The sequence below is a fragment of the Drosophila albomicans genome, chromosome 2R (assembly GCF_009650485.2).
Source record: "Drosophila albomicans strain 15112-1751.03 chromosome 2R, ASM965048v2, whole genome shotgun sequence".
Lineage (NCBI taxonomy): Eukaryota > Metazoa > Arthropoda > Insecta > Diptera > Drosophilidae > Drosophila > Drosophila albomicans.
In genome coordinates this window covers 26,818,407-26,830,685 of record NC_047631.2, presented here as the reverse complement: position 1 = coordinate 26,830,685, position 12,279 = coordinate 26,818,407, and the positions used below count along the sequence as shown (strand labels likewise).

Genomic DNA, 12,279 nt, shown 5'->3' with positions numbered 1-12,279 from the left:
GACGGAATGATAATCCTCTCGCGTAGAATTTAATATTACACAAAGTGTGAGAGCGAAACAGGTCTCTGATTAGTTCAAGCGCAGCGATCGCACGTGCTACGCTGAGCAACTACTGCGAGAGTAAAACCAGTTGGTCAGCGCGGAGAAATATAAATAAATAATAAAAACATGATCCCCAGCGCTTGGGTAAATAACAATTTATGCATTTTAATAGGCACCTTGCCCCAACAGCACGCGAACTTCTCATACAAAAGCGCGGCACACGACGCTATTTTACTCATTCTCATTCTCCACTCAGAAGCGAAAAGATCAACAAACGATCGTTCGAGTTCTAATTACGCGGCATCTGGCAGATAGATCTATATTTAGTATTTATATTGGAATAAGTCTTGGACAGGATGAAGCAATTTATATGCACATTGGCCATTGTCTTGTTGGCCATTCCCAATCTGGTGATCAGTCGTAAGTTCATATCTTATCAACGAAAAAAGGCGATGTACATCAACGCTTACGCGTTTTATTGATGCGTTTGTTATAACCAGTCAAACGTGTTATTGTCATTTATCATTTATCAATGATTGTGAAATAATTATTTGCATTTCAGAGTCGGGCAGTGGCTGCTACACAACAAACGGCGAACAAGGCCTTTGTGTGCCTCTCCAGAAATGTCAATTTGTGCGTGATCTGCTCATCACCTTCGGACGCAATCTGCCACGCTCGATACAGAATGAGATTCGGCAAGAGACCTGCTATGGCGGACAGGGAGCAGTAAGTATTACTTTCTCTGTGTTGCATCCATCAGACTATTATTTATCAAACTCTTCCTTTACAGCCTTTCCATATGTGCTGTCCCAGAGGTGCCGTCTTGGAACCCCAAAGCAGTGGCCCCAAAGAAACACCGACACCACCTCAAAAAAAATCACCGGGTAATGGGCAACAGACCACACAGAATCTCCGATACATCGATCCCCAAGGCTTGGACGTTCTCAACTCTGTCACGGAGTGCGGTAAGAAGAGCAACATCAAGCTGAGCCACGGTGAGCCAACCAAGATTGGTGAATTCCCCTGGCTGGCGCTGTTGAAGTACGCAAAGTCAGGGAGACCTTTTCAGTGTGGCGGAAGCTTGATCACCGATCGCTTTGTCTTAACTGCCGCTCACTGCACCAGAGGTGTCTTTGATCTGTAAGTATGAAATATTAAGGGATCAGACTTCATTAGTTAATAACTTTCGTTCACTTTAGCGTTGGCGTGCGTCTGGGGGAACACAATCTTGCGACTGAGGTAGATTGCCAGGTGTTTGGCGGACGCCGCAGAGAATGCTTGCCACCTTATGAGGAGTATGGCATTGAGGAGATACGCGCACATCCCAACTCGGGGGCGGGTTCCATCGGCTACGATATTGCCCTGCTCAAACTGGATCGCACAGTTACATTTAAGATTCACATCAAACCCATCTGTCTCCCCATTGACCGAACTTCCCAGGATATTGCCTACGATCAGAGTTTCTTCATCTCCGGTTGGGGCACCACAGAGAACAACGAACCATCAGATGTGCTGCTCAAGGCGGTGGTCAAGCGAAAAGATCTCGATGTGTGCCGCAACTACTATGCGGAAGCTCCAGTGACTGAAAATCATATTTGTGCAGTGAGCGAAGATACTCAACACACCTGTCGTGGAGACTCTGGTGGTCCGGTCTTCTTCCTGCATGCCTTCAAGAAAACAGCGCGCTATGTGCAGTATGGCGTTATCTCATTTGGAGGTCAACGCTGTGGCATCCACCAGAATGAACCAGGTGTGTTTGCCTCGGTTTTGGATATGTTGCCCTGGATCACACAGAATCTCCAATGATGATCGCACCTCATGATGTTGACACTTATTATTATTTATTCTAACATTAAGTTATCGATGCCATTGCCACAGTCTGTTGTAGACATTGTTTTTTAAATTACCTAGTTTTAAGTATTGCAAAATAAATTGTGAATGCATATGAAAATGAATCTTTGAAGCTTTTATTGAGTATAAGTATTTTGAGAATCGGAATCGTTGGAAATATTTTGGAAAAATAAGTTTATTATTACGCTTAAGCATTTGGTAAATTTGTTACTAATAAATGCACCAAGTGTTTCATTTGAGGCTTATACAAATATTAATAGCCATACATTTTTACTGCAAAATAAAACAATTTAGGGAAAAGTTGTTGTTTATTTTCAACACCTGATTGTTGAACCAAGAGTTTCCAATTTTTCTGCTTTTATTTAGGAATTTTGATAACTCTATATATTTAAGAACTCAAACTGCGAAAATGAAACCCTTAAAAAAGTGCGTTTTTCATGTACTGAAAATATGAAATCGATTCTATGTAACTATGGCAGAATAAGCTATTCCATTTATAAAATTACATATAAATTTTTAAATTAAAATCATTCACGGACACACAGCATAATTCCTAATAATTTTTATCAAGTTTCCATATAAAACTATTGATTCACAGTAAAAATTCTCTGCAAATGAATCTGCGTAATTTCTTAAAAATCATGTAATATTTATATACCAAATTAACATATTTCTCTCGTTTATTATAAAAATCAACTTATGCAGAGATTGAAAATTTCAACTAACCAACTGGATCGGTTTGTTAGTACTTGTTTGCTATAAAATGCTTTCTTTATAATTGCAAACAAGTTATGATGTTAGGTAATATATTTTTATAATTATTAATAGAAGGTTTGATGATTTTAAAGATCATATATTTATATTTGAGATTGACAATAACAGAAGTTTGACGACTTTTGATTATAATTCGAGTTGATAATTAATAAGCAAAGTTTGACGTAGTAAAGAAGTTTTAATTTGTATTCCAAGAAATATTTAAATAAACTGTCTGCGAATCCATAATTGTAAAAATATTCACAGCAGTCCAATGACACACCTAGAACTTCATTTTAATTTCAATATCAACAACCTTAACAGCTTTTCTTCTTCACCCGGATTCCATCTTCTTCTGTCTCTGAAATGATTCATATCGTTCGTGTCTAGCTTGGTAACATCACAAGTAGAACTCCAAGTTGGTTGCGAGCTTGTGACATTTTGTGAAATTCTGATTCAGATTAAATTCAAAAGCGATTACTCAGCCTGATAATGGCGTAGGTATGCTTTAATTAGCGGTTCACTTTTATTATAACTCGTATTATTGCATTTATTGTCCAGCCAAGTTAATCGAACCACGTCGGTTAATAAAGCCATAAACAATAAAATTATTTTCACATCTAAGCGACGTCAGACAGTCAGAGAGTATTACGTTAGTTGTAGTATGGGCTAACCCCGATACAGCAATTAATCGTAAACTTTTCTGCGACTTACGCTGATTGTATGCATATCGATAAACTGTTACAAAATGATTTATTCCCAGTGATATTTGATATGGCATTGCAACATTGACCCATTAATCCAATTGAGGATGAACTAAATAGCAAAGTAGTCGGAGTACTTAACTATAAGATACCCTGTAAATTTTACTTAAAATTATATTTCTTTTGTTAATCAAAATTGTAATATTTTACATCTAGCTTGTGTCGAAAATATTTATATTTTATACGACCTTTTTCTAGTAGAATTTATTATACAAACAAATAATCCTTAATTGTATATTAATAGTAATTTGTGGCTGGGGTGAGCCTAAATTGACTTGAACTTGCAACAATAAAAAGATGTTATCGCTATGAAAGGCTTCTATTGTCTGGCCTGGAGCTTTTATTCACCACTAAAGGGACTCGCCGAAAAGCTTCGAAAACTGGCAACTAGTGCAACAGAATAAGTTTTGGGAGCGGACGTGTTAGTTACACGTACTATGAACTGGAAGGAATATTTGCCGTGGGCACTTAGAGTGTAAATTACCAAAAAGAACTTTAATCATATTATGTAACCTAATTATAATTCATATTCAAAACCAGATTTCTCTACTTGCTGTCATTTTACTTCTCGCTGCCGTTTTTTGTAACGGTTGCCAGAACTTTGTTGGAAAATTTCACTTCCACTTCTGTGTCGTTTAACTTGGATACACTTTAGTAAGTTAATAAAGAAAATATATAGATCGATAAAACTATGATACATTTCAGCCTCAATTGGAATACTTCGTTTCCGGCTATAACAGTGTGTGAACTCTACAACTCCGAGAAGATCTGGGATATAAGCGATGATCATTTTGGCTCAGAGCACGAATTGTATATCGATGACTTCATTAGCGAGATTGCCTTCTTTCGTGGTATCTGCATCAGTTGCGAGAACTGTGACAAGCTCAAATGTCCTGACAATTTCACAATGCTGTTGGATGTGGTTAGTATATTGGAGCAATATTATAAACAATAAATTCTATATATTTTTCTATATTTTCGTGTAGTTTCGCAGCAAATGCAATGAACTCATTATGGAGTGCAGCTACCTTAATATGTTCTTCGACTGCTGCGAACAGTTCTTGCCCATTCCCACAGAGTACGGACTTTGTTTCTCCTTCAACTCGCATCAGGCACGCAAGGAATCACAAGTGTACTACAAGAATAATCGCATAACGGGCGCCGGTCACCTAACTTTCCATGCGGCTGCCGATGTGCAAGTTCATGTGCATCCGCCTATCGATGTGCCATTTCATTTTGCCGAGGGCATGATCAGGGAAACAGTTTTAGTTGGCAGCTACAAGGAATTAATATTGAATGTCATCGAGGTGTTCAATCACGAATCGGTCGACGAGCTCAATTATGAGGAACGACGTTGTCGCTACGGTCACGAGCATGTCGAGCAGCGACTGGGCATCTATGAGTTCTATAGTTACTCCGGTTGCATTGTCGAGTGTACGGTGGCATTGCATCTGCTCTATTGCAATTGCACCAGCCATTTTATGGCTATGCCCAGCAAGGGTTCGCTGCCCGTCTGTGACTATCGTGGTCTCATCTGCTTGACGAACATCAACGAAAAGATCTTGACTGAGCGCAAATCCTGTGATTGCATGAGCTCTTGTGAGGAGCCAGAGTACAACATTATCTTCAATACAGCAGATGAGTAGGTAAAAATAACTTAAATTAATTATAACTACTTAAGATTGGTTGACTTGCAGTAAACAGGAGGCTGAAAGAGATGTTTCCGATATTCATGTGGCGCTCGTCGAGTTGCCCACGCAACGTTATGTGCGTCGCGTGGCCAAAACCCACTTGGATCTTTTAAGTAAGACTCGATATACATATATTAATTGCTCGGCATTTTTAAATTATATTAAAATGTTCTTCTTTTACAGTTTCTGTTGGTGGTTTAGTTGGACTATTCTTCAACACATCGGCGTTGCGCCTTGTGGAAACCGTATTTCTTATTTTGGAGTATAGACGACCGATATACAATTGGGCAAAACGAATCTACCTTGGCACATTAAAGTATTTACAGTTGTTAATAGGTTTAAAGTAAATCACAAATCATGTTATTAAATTCTAATTGTCTTCCAATTGCGCAAGTATTATATATATATTCTATATATATAGCATTGTTTCAGTTAAAAACTGCTGATTTTCATTGGCACATAAGCCTTCTCTGATGGCTGACTAGATCCAGTTGTGGGCTTAATCACTTCAAGCAGCGTTTCCATATAGCTGGGCAAATAAACGTAGCTGGAGAAGATCACAAGTACAACCATAATCAGAAAGAATCCATCTAGAATAAAAATAGCTTATTAATAAACTGAGCTATCACCGGAAAAATGCACTTACTGATTAGCTTCTTTTCCCATGGCTCAAACATGTTAATGCAAGTTATAAGCTCATATTGACGATACAAATGTGAGGCGGTTTGTTTTAAATTCCACATTTTGAATTTAATTGCACTTTTTGTCGGTTTTCGCTTTACGCACACAATATAATCAAAACAGTTCACGCAATAACTTTTTGCTCACACTCTCATTGCTAATTTCTGTATGTTTCTTGAACGGAAATTGCTCCACAAGTTTCCCACAATTTTTATATATTTAATTTATTTATAGAAATTGCTTTGCATGAAAATGATTTATCATTAAATACAATCTATCAAGAACTTTATTGTTTTCCTTTTACGACTTCCAAAAAAACAAAACAGCTGAGTGCAGTGTGTACACAAAGTTTTATATTTTAAAATTTAGTGTTGGAAAGTAGTTTCAATTCATAGCAAGAAGCTTTTGTATGTGGGTTGGCAGCCATTGCGTTTGTTGGCGCGCGATTTACAGTTACGTTCGTCGGAAAATTTTCAGCGCTTTTATAATTGTACGAAAAACGGAATATTATAGTTTATTTAACTTATAAATAGTTCAAATAAGTATGCAAGTGAATAAGTGTGCCAACAGATAGAATGAAAGCGTGAATGTAAGGTGTTGTATTCGCTTTTAACGTGAACTGTCGCAACGCCCGTTATTTCGTTGGTCCAATTTTTTTATCGTTAAATATAAGCATACATGTGCATATACGCATTAAATTTGTGGAAACCTTGTAGTTAACCACACAATTAGTGTTTGTAATTTGAGTTCAAGCTAATAATGAGCAATAAATAAAGTGCGCGGTCAACTTCATACCCTAGGTGTCTCAGCAACAACAACTGCAGTTAAAAAAGTGTGTCAAGGGAACACCCTGTGATACTCGAGTGTCGTAGCAACCACCTTTTTGTGAAAGTACACAATCAGCTGTTCCAACTTAAAGTTCGGTTACGTGGCGCGAAATTCAAATTCATGCGATTCTACCGCACTTCAAGAATATAATTTTTTTTATATATTTTTTTAAGTGAAGTGAAAGTTTTTGTGTAATATTACAAATTTAAATAAAATTAATGTGAAAATCAAAAATGGTCAATGAAAAAAGTGAAACAATTGGATACATTTGGTTTTATATAAAGCGTGAGTACTTCTTTGATATTTGATATGCGCATTACTTTTTAATGTGACTTTTATGGCTTAATTCGTTAAGTTGTCTGCTAATCTGCTGTAATTTTTTGGGTCACATCAAAACCATGTGCGTTGTAGTTTTTATCGCCCGACCATTTGCCAGACTTAGCACATAAATTTGCCTTCTCAACAAAGTGTCTGCAGCATCTTCTCATAGATGGCTGATGGCCAAGGTAAAAGAATAGCCACATAAACAGGATTTAAAGCCATTGCGCCATAATTCGCACTGTTGAAACTAGCACATTTGGTGTGCAATCTTGCAAGTGGCAACTTGCAAACTGGCAACTTACATCTGGCCAGTTGTATTGAGCTGAGCACTTGCCCAAGGCAAAAGCTTTGGCCATAACGACAACGACGACGACGACGACGCTGCTATCAATGCCTGGCGGTTTTGCCGATTGACAGCCGAGCCCGAGTGGCTTGATTTATGCGCGCGGCGCAGGAATGTGGCAAAGTGTAAAAAATGTTTACACACACACACACCTATGGTGTCGTTGTCTCCGTTTTGGTTTCGAACTCGGACTCGGACGCGGACGCGGTCTCGGTCTCAATCGAGTCCAGAGCAAAGTCACGCATATGCAGCTACAACTAATTCAATTTCCACTTGCCATGGTACATGGTGTGGTGGCGGCTGTTTAGCCAAGTGTGCACGCCTAATTGGTAATGCGATCGGCTTTATTGAGGCGCAGGCGCAGTGTCTTAGTCGCAGTCGCAGTTGCAGACTCAGTCGCTGTAACTGAAGTCGATGTGTATGTCGTTGCTGTTGCTATTGCTGTTGTTGTTGTTGTTGCTGTTACTGTGGCTGAATCAGTTGCAGACTATCGCTGTCGCTCAGCGTAAATCCCATTACGTGCAATCCGTTTCGAGCCATAAACATGTTGCTGCAGTGCATCCTCCACCAGCAACACGCCTCTCCGCCCCTCTATGGCTGATGTTGTCTGCCCGCTATTCTGGCTTCCAGCAGCGCAACTTGTCGCTCGAACTTAATTGCCATGGCTGCGCTTATGACTTTCGTGTGCAATGCATCCACATCCACATCAACATTCACATTGCCCCGTCGCTGTTGTTATATTAGAAAGTAACTTGGCAAAAAAAAAAACCTATCAGCATCCAGAGGCTGAGCGTGGTATCGCCATCGCCATCGTCGTCGTCGTCGTCATCCTTCGCCTGTTGCTGGCGCTATTTTCGACACCGCTTTGGCCTGCCATAAATTGCCAAATGCCAGGCCAGCGTCTCATGGCCCTGAAAAATGCACTCGACGCGCTCATCTCAGCCGCAAAATTAGAAAAAAAGTCGGTTGGCTAATTTACTGAGCGGCGCACTGCACTGCACTGCACAGTTCCCTTTTTACCTGCTCGGTTGGCTCAGTTTGAAAGTCCATTTTCCATTTCGTACGGTTTTCAATTAAAGCAACTGAGCTGAAACTTGCAGCTGCCACGACCTCGCGCGCCCAAAGTTCAGGCCGAAGCAACTAATTCCCCAACACCGCAGCAACAACCACGACGATGACGATGGCATTAACCGATAGCGACTCCCAGGAACTGTGCAAACTGCATCCGCCATGAGATAATCTAATTTTTTTTGCCCCTCTTGTTGCTGTTGCTTTTGTTTTTCGGTATTGCATTATTGTTCTGCTGAAAAATTGTTATTAATTGAGTTGTTCGAGTCGCTTGCACAAAGTTTCCCCTCTTAAAATCCCATTGAGACCTTTTTAAAGCCGTGGGTGGTCGCCGCTTTTGTTTGCCATTTGACATTATTGGCCGCTCGCCTCATTTGCCCAATTTAATTGAGTTTGGTCATCAATAAGCCGAAATGGCAGCGTGATCGCGCTGAGATCGCACCATTGGGCCGCCACTTCGCCTAATTTGCATACACTTTAATTTATGCTCATCAATTAGCTGATTAATTTATTTGGCGTGAGACGCGGAGCAGCCAGTCGCCAGTGTCGGCTGTGAGCCATGCTTAAAACGCTTGTCTAATTAGATAAATGTGCTACATTAATGTCGCCTCTTGACATTTATAAAGCGTCGCCGCTGGCCAATAACTTAGATCATTTCTGCAAGAGTCTGGGTGCAAAGGGGGAGGCTCTGACGTATTCAATTAATTGCTGTGGGGAAATTTTTTGCAAAATATGCTTAATTATGCATCTATTTATGGCAATAAACAAAAATAAATGTCAACTAACTAAAATTATTAGCCTTTGCTATGCGTGGGAGCCAAAACAGGCATCTTCCAATTTTTAATGTAGAAATCTATTATTTATTTATTTCTTTTGTTTAAAATTGACAAATTAATTTATTTAAACTTTCATTCTTCAAGAAATTGCGAAATGTGTTTTTAGGGAATGAACTATAATTAATGTCTTGAATCATTTAATTTGAAGTACATTTTTCTTAATTGTCAGAAATTTATTTGCAACTTAAATCAAATTAGACAATAAGTTATAGGAATGGAAGACAGCTTTCCGCTTGTTAAATTTACATTTACTCCACATCTAATCTTAAGCTCTTACACATAGTAAACTCTACTTCTTTGCTGGACATAAATTAGATTTGATCTGGCGCCTATTTGTGGCATTAGCGTTAGCTTGTCTTTGCTATTTGTTGGCACAGATCTGTGCCAATCAATTCCCACCCCAAATTAGCCTATAATACTGTTGTAGCATAAATGCCACCTGTCCGACAAACACGGACATGCCTCGATCTCAATCCGACTGCTACTCGTTGAGAGTTGTTGTTGGTAGGCGCTTCGTCTGGGTAGCGAGGGAAATGGAAAAATATTTTAATTAAAATACAACTAAACGTTTACTGTAAGCGATGTTATCCGTTGCATTTCATTCCGCAGCAGCAGCAGCAGCACGGCAACAAATGGCAACAACAAGGCGGCCAGCTAGCTACCGGGCTGCGTGTCTGTGGCGCTAGGCGCTGAGTGCAATTGTTGCATGCAACAACATCAACATGTGTCGCACAGCGCCTATTTGAATATATATCAAATCCGTTTAAGATAATTTTCTATAACAGCTCCACGACACACTCACAACACAGACAGCAAATAGCCGCGCACATTTTCTGCAATTGTAGATTGGCCAAGTTCGTTGCCTAAGTCTTTCGTTTTGGGTTGCCTACCCAGTTGCCTAGTGCATATTTTACGCGGCAGCATTGTGGCGAACGTTTTGTGTGCGACGTCTCGAAATTAAGTTGTTTTGCATAAAAGCACCATAAAAAGTCGCATGGACGAACGCATGGTTAACAGAAGTCAAGCAAGAGAAGGAGAGAGAGAGAGAGATGGAAGGCAGCAGTCAGCAGGCAACAACAATTGTGATTAGAACGACACGACAGGCACGACATGAGCGCACAGGGCAGCCCAAAAAGACACGAAGACATATGACATTGCAGTTGTAGATCTTGTAGTTGTAGTTCTTCTTGTTGCTGTTGTTGTTGCTCCTCCAAAGCGAACCAATATGGACAACAATTGCCCCCAAAGACAGCGACGAAAATTGCCAAGTCAACACGAGCGACGTATGTCAACAAATGGCACTGCCATTAGCGGCCAATCGGACCAGGCTACGACATGGCATAGGATTTGGATTTGCAGCTTCCTGCAGCTGTTGCTGTTGCTGATGCTGCTGTTGGTAGGCAAATGCTAGATCGACAGCAGCAACATCAGCAGCAGCAGCAGCAGGAGCAACCGCTTGTTGCAACTATTATCAATTTAAGTTGGCTAATTGGTTTCAAATTTATGGACCTGTATTTGATATTTATGTCGTCTGCTAGGCCAGCCAAAGAGCCAAGCGAAACGGGCCACAGTCTACGATGACTGCGACGACGACGGCAGCAATTTTAGCCAGTTTGCCTTGCCCGTGGCATGCTGCAAACAACGTAATTGGCTTTCAATTTGCAGCAAATTGTTGCAACAGCCACCACCACGACAACAGCAACAACATCAACGAGACAACGAGAGAGCGAGAGAAACATATTTAGATTATAGACGGATAAAGTTTATGTACATTCTGTTCTGGCCAATCGAGTTTCCTCCTTGCCTCTTTTGGCTCCTCTCGTCTCGATTCGTCAATGTGTTGCAGGTTTTATTTTGTGTTTTACGCTGTTGCCTCTTCCATAATTCCAATGAGTTATATGCCCATCATGTGCACTCGCAAGCCCTTCAAAAACGTTGAAAACGTAGCGCGCGTTAATTAAAAAACCAACAACAACAGCGGCAGCATCGAAAAGCGCCAAAAATGCTGCTAAAATATTTGTTGTTGCCCGTTTTTTTTTTTTTTTTTTTTGTGCGCGAAAAAGGGCGGCCGCCTTGTCGATTTGAGGCTCCGTTGGCTTAGCTGTTCAATAACTAAATAAAACACTCAGCTCGCTCAGATCGCTCTAAAAGCTGCGCGGATCGACGCGTTGTTTTGTGGAAGAGGTGAGGAAGAGGAGGAGGTGGAGGGAGAACATCCACAATCAAGCGAAAATTCCAGGCATTTTCTGCTTCATTAACAACGCACAACGCGGCCATTTCGTTTTGTTCGCTTCGCCTCGACTTCAGCTTCAGTTTGGTTTCACTGATGGACCTCGTCCCAGGCAACAACAGGCATCGCACAGTTCTCTGGCTTTTGGGTTACCCCGATCAGCAATTGAGCTTAGTTTTGTTTTTCGGCTTTTTGGTATTTTAATTAGAAAACGAAACAACGCAAAATGCATTGCTCTTTCAGCCATTTCGCTTTCCTTCGCGCGGACTTGTTCGATCCTCTACAGTCCTGTGTATCTGTAAGTTTATATATATCTTTGTGTGTGTGTGTGAGTGTTGTTCGTAACTTCTCAACTTGTGTTTCGTTTTCACATTCAATTAGCGCATATTTCAAATGCGGCCACAACAAACGCGCGTCTGCGGAACATTTCAGTTATGCGAAGGCAAACTCAAAACACAGCACAGGAAATGGCCATCGATAGCAAAACTAACAAACAATACAAATCGATAAATAATCATATCAACAATGTCTGGAATTGCCACAAAAAAAAAAAAAACCGAGAAGAAAAGCCAAACTCATATATAACTCATTAAAACTAACTAGTTGCTGGGTAACCATTACTTTATTGAAGTTTGTTTTTATAGGTATTAAAATTTATTGACTAAACCAAGCAAAGGAAGTTGAGTTTTTATAGTCGAGACATTGTTTGCGATCGCTTTGCAGGGTTTTGCTGAAAATAAAGCTTTATTCTTCCAATATAAATATTGTATTCCATGTAAGGCATTAGTCATATTTTCGAGTTCTTCTCTGACATTAAAAATTAATGATTATTATTAATTTTAATGACTTTTAGCCACCTGAAATTCCCCCC

At 40.1% G+C, this 12,279-nt stretch overlaps 3 protein-coding genes across 3 annotated transcripts; 2 read left to right on the top strand and 1 right to left on the bottom strand.

Annotated features, from left to right (window-relative positions):
• Positions 1-277: 277 nt before the first annotated feature.
• Positions 278-1,999, top strand: LOC117576194 (serine protease grass). Its single transcript, XM_034260787.2, has 4 exons — positions 278-462; positions 605-768; positions 833-1,182; positions 1,242-1,999. Exons 1-4 carry the CDS (start codon positions 399-401, stop codon positions 1,846-1,848), a joined length of 1,185 nt encoding a protein of 394 aa, XP_034116678.1. The 5' UTR covers positions 278-398; the 3' UTR covers positions 1,849-1,999.
• A 1,661-nt stretch (positions 2,000-3,660) lies between these two features.
• On the top strand, positions 3,661-5,448 carry LOC117574405 (pickpocket protein 11). The gene is made up of 6 exons (XM_034258243.2): positions 3,661-3,885; positions 3,951-4,064; positions 4,116-4,332; positions 4,397-5,052; positions 5,108-5,214; positions 5,285-5,448. Exons 1-6 carry the CDS (start codon positions 3,848-3,850, stop codon positions 5,446-5,448), a joined length of 1,296 nt encoding a protein of 431 aa, XP_034114134.1. The 5' UTR covers positions 3,661-3,847.
• Positions 5,240-6,108, bottom strand: LOC117576145 (serine palmitoyltransferase small subunit B). Its single transcript, XM_034260712.2, has 2 exons — positions 5,748-6,108; positions 5,240-5,691 (listed from the first exon to the last, which is right to left on the bottom strand). Exons 1-2 carry the CDS (start codon positions 5,842-5,844, stop codon positions 5,534-5,536), a joined length of 255 nt encoding a protein of 84 aa, XP_034116603.1. The 5' UTR covers positions 5,845-6,108; the 3' UTR covers positions 5,240-5,533.
• Positions 6,109-12,279: the final 6,171 nt, after the last annotated feature.

What these genes read in the sequence shown, in the direction of transcription:
- LOC117576194 (XM_034260787.2), top strand. Translation starts at nt 399, where the DNA reads ATGAAGCAATTTATATGCACATTGGCCATTGTCTTGTTGGCCATTCCC. An exon ending in TCCCAATCTGGTGATCAGTC is followed by an intron (nt 463 to 604) that starts GTAAGTTCATAT and finishes TTTGCATTTCAG; the next exon opens with AGTCGGGCAGTGGCTGCTAC. An exon ending in ACCAGAGGTGTCTTTGATCT is followed by an intron (nt 1,183 to 1,241) that starts GTAAGTATGAAA and finishes CGTTCACTTTAG; the next exon opens with CGTTGGCGTGCGTCTGGGGG.
- LOC117574405 (XM_034258243.2), top strand. Translation starts at nt 3,848, where the DNA reads ATGAACTGGAAGGAATATTTGCCGTGGGCACTTAGAGT. An exon ending in ATCTTCAATACAGCAGATGA is followed by an intron (nt 5,053 to 5,107) that starts GTAGGTAAAAAT and finishes GTTGACTTGCAG; the next exon opens with TAAACAGGAGGCTGAAAGAG. An exon ending in AACCCACTTGGATCTTTTAA is followed by an intron (nt 5,215 to 5,284) that starts GTAAGACTCGAT and finishes CTTCTTTTACAG; the next exon opens with TTTCTGTTGGTGGTTTAGTT.
- LOC117576145 (XM_034260712.2), bottom strand. Translation starts at nt 5,844, where the DNA reads ATGTGGAATTTAAAACAAACCGCCTCACATTTGTATCGTCAATATGAG. An exon ending in ATGGGAAAAGAAGCTAATCA is followed by an intron (nt 5,692 to 5,747) that starts GTAAGTGCATTT and finishes TTTTTATTCTAG; the next exon opens with ATGGATTCTTTCTGATTATG.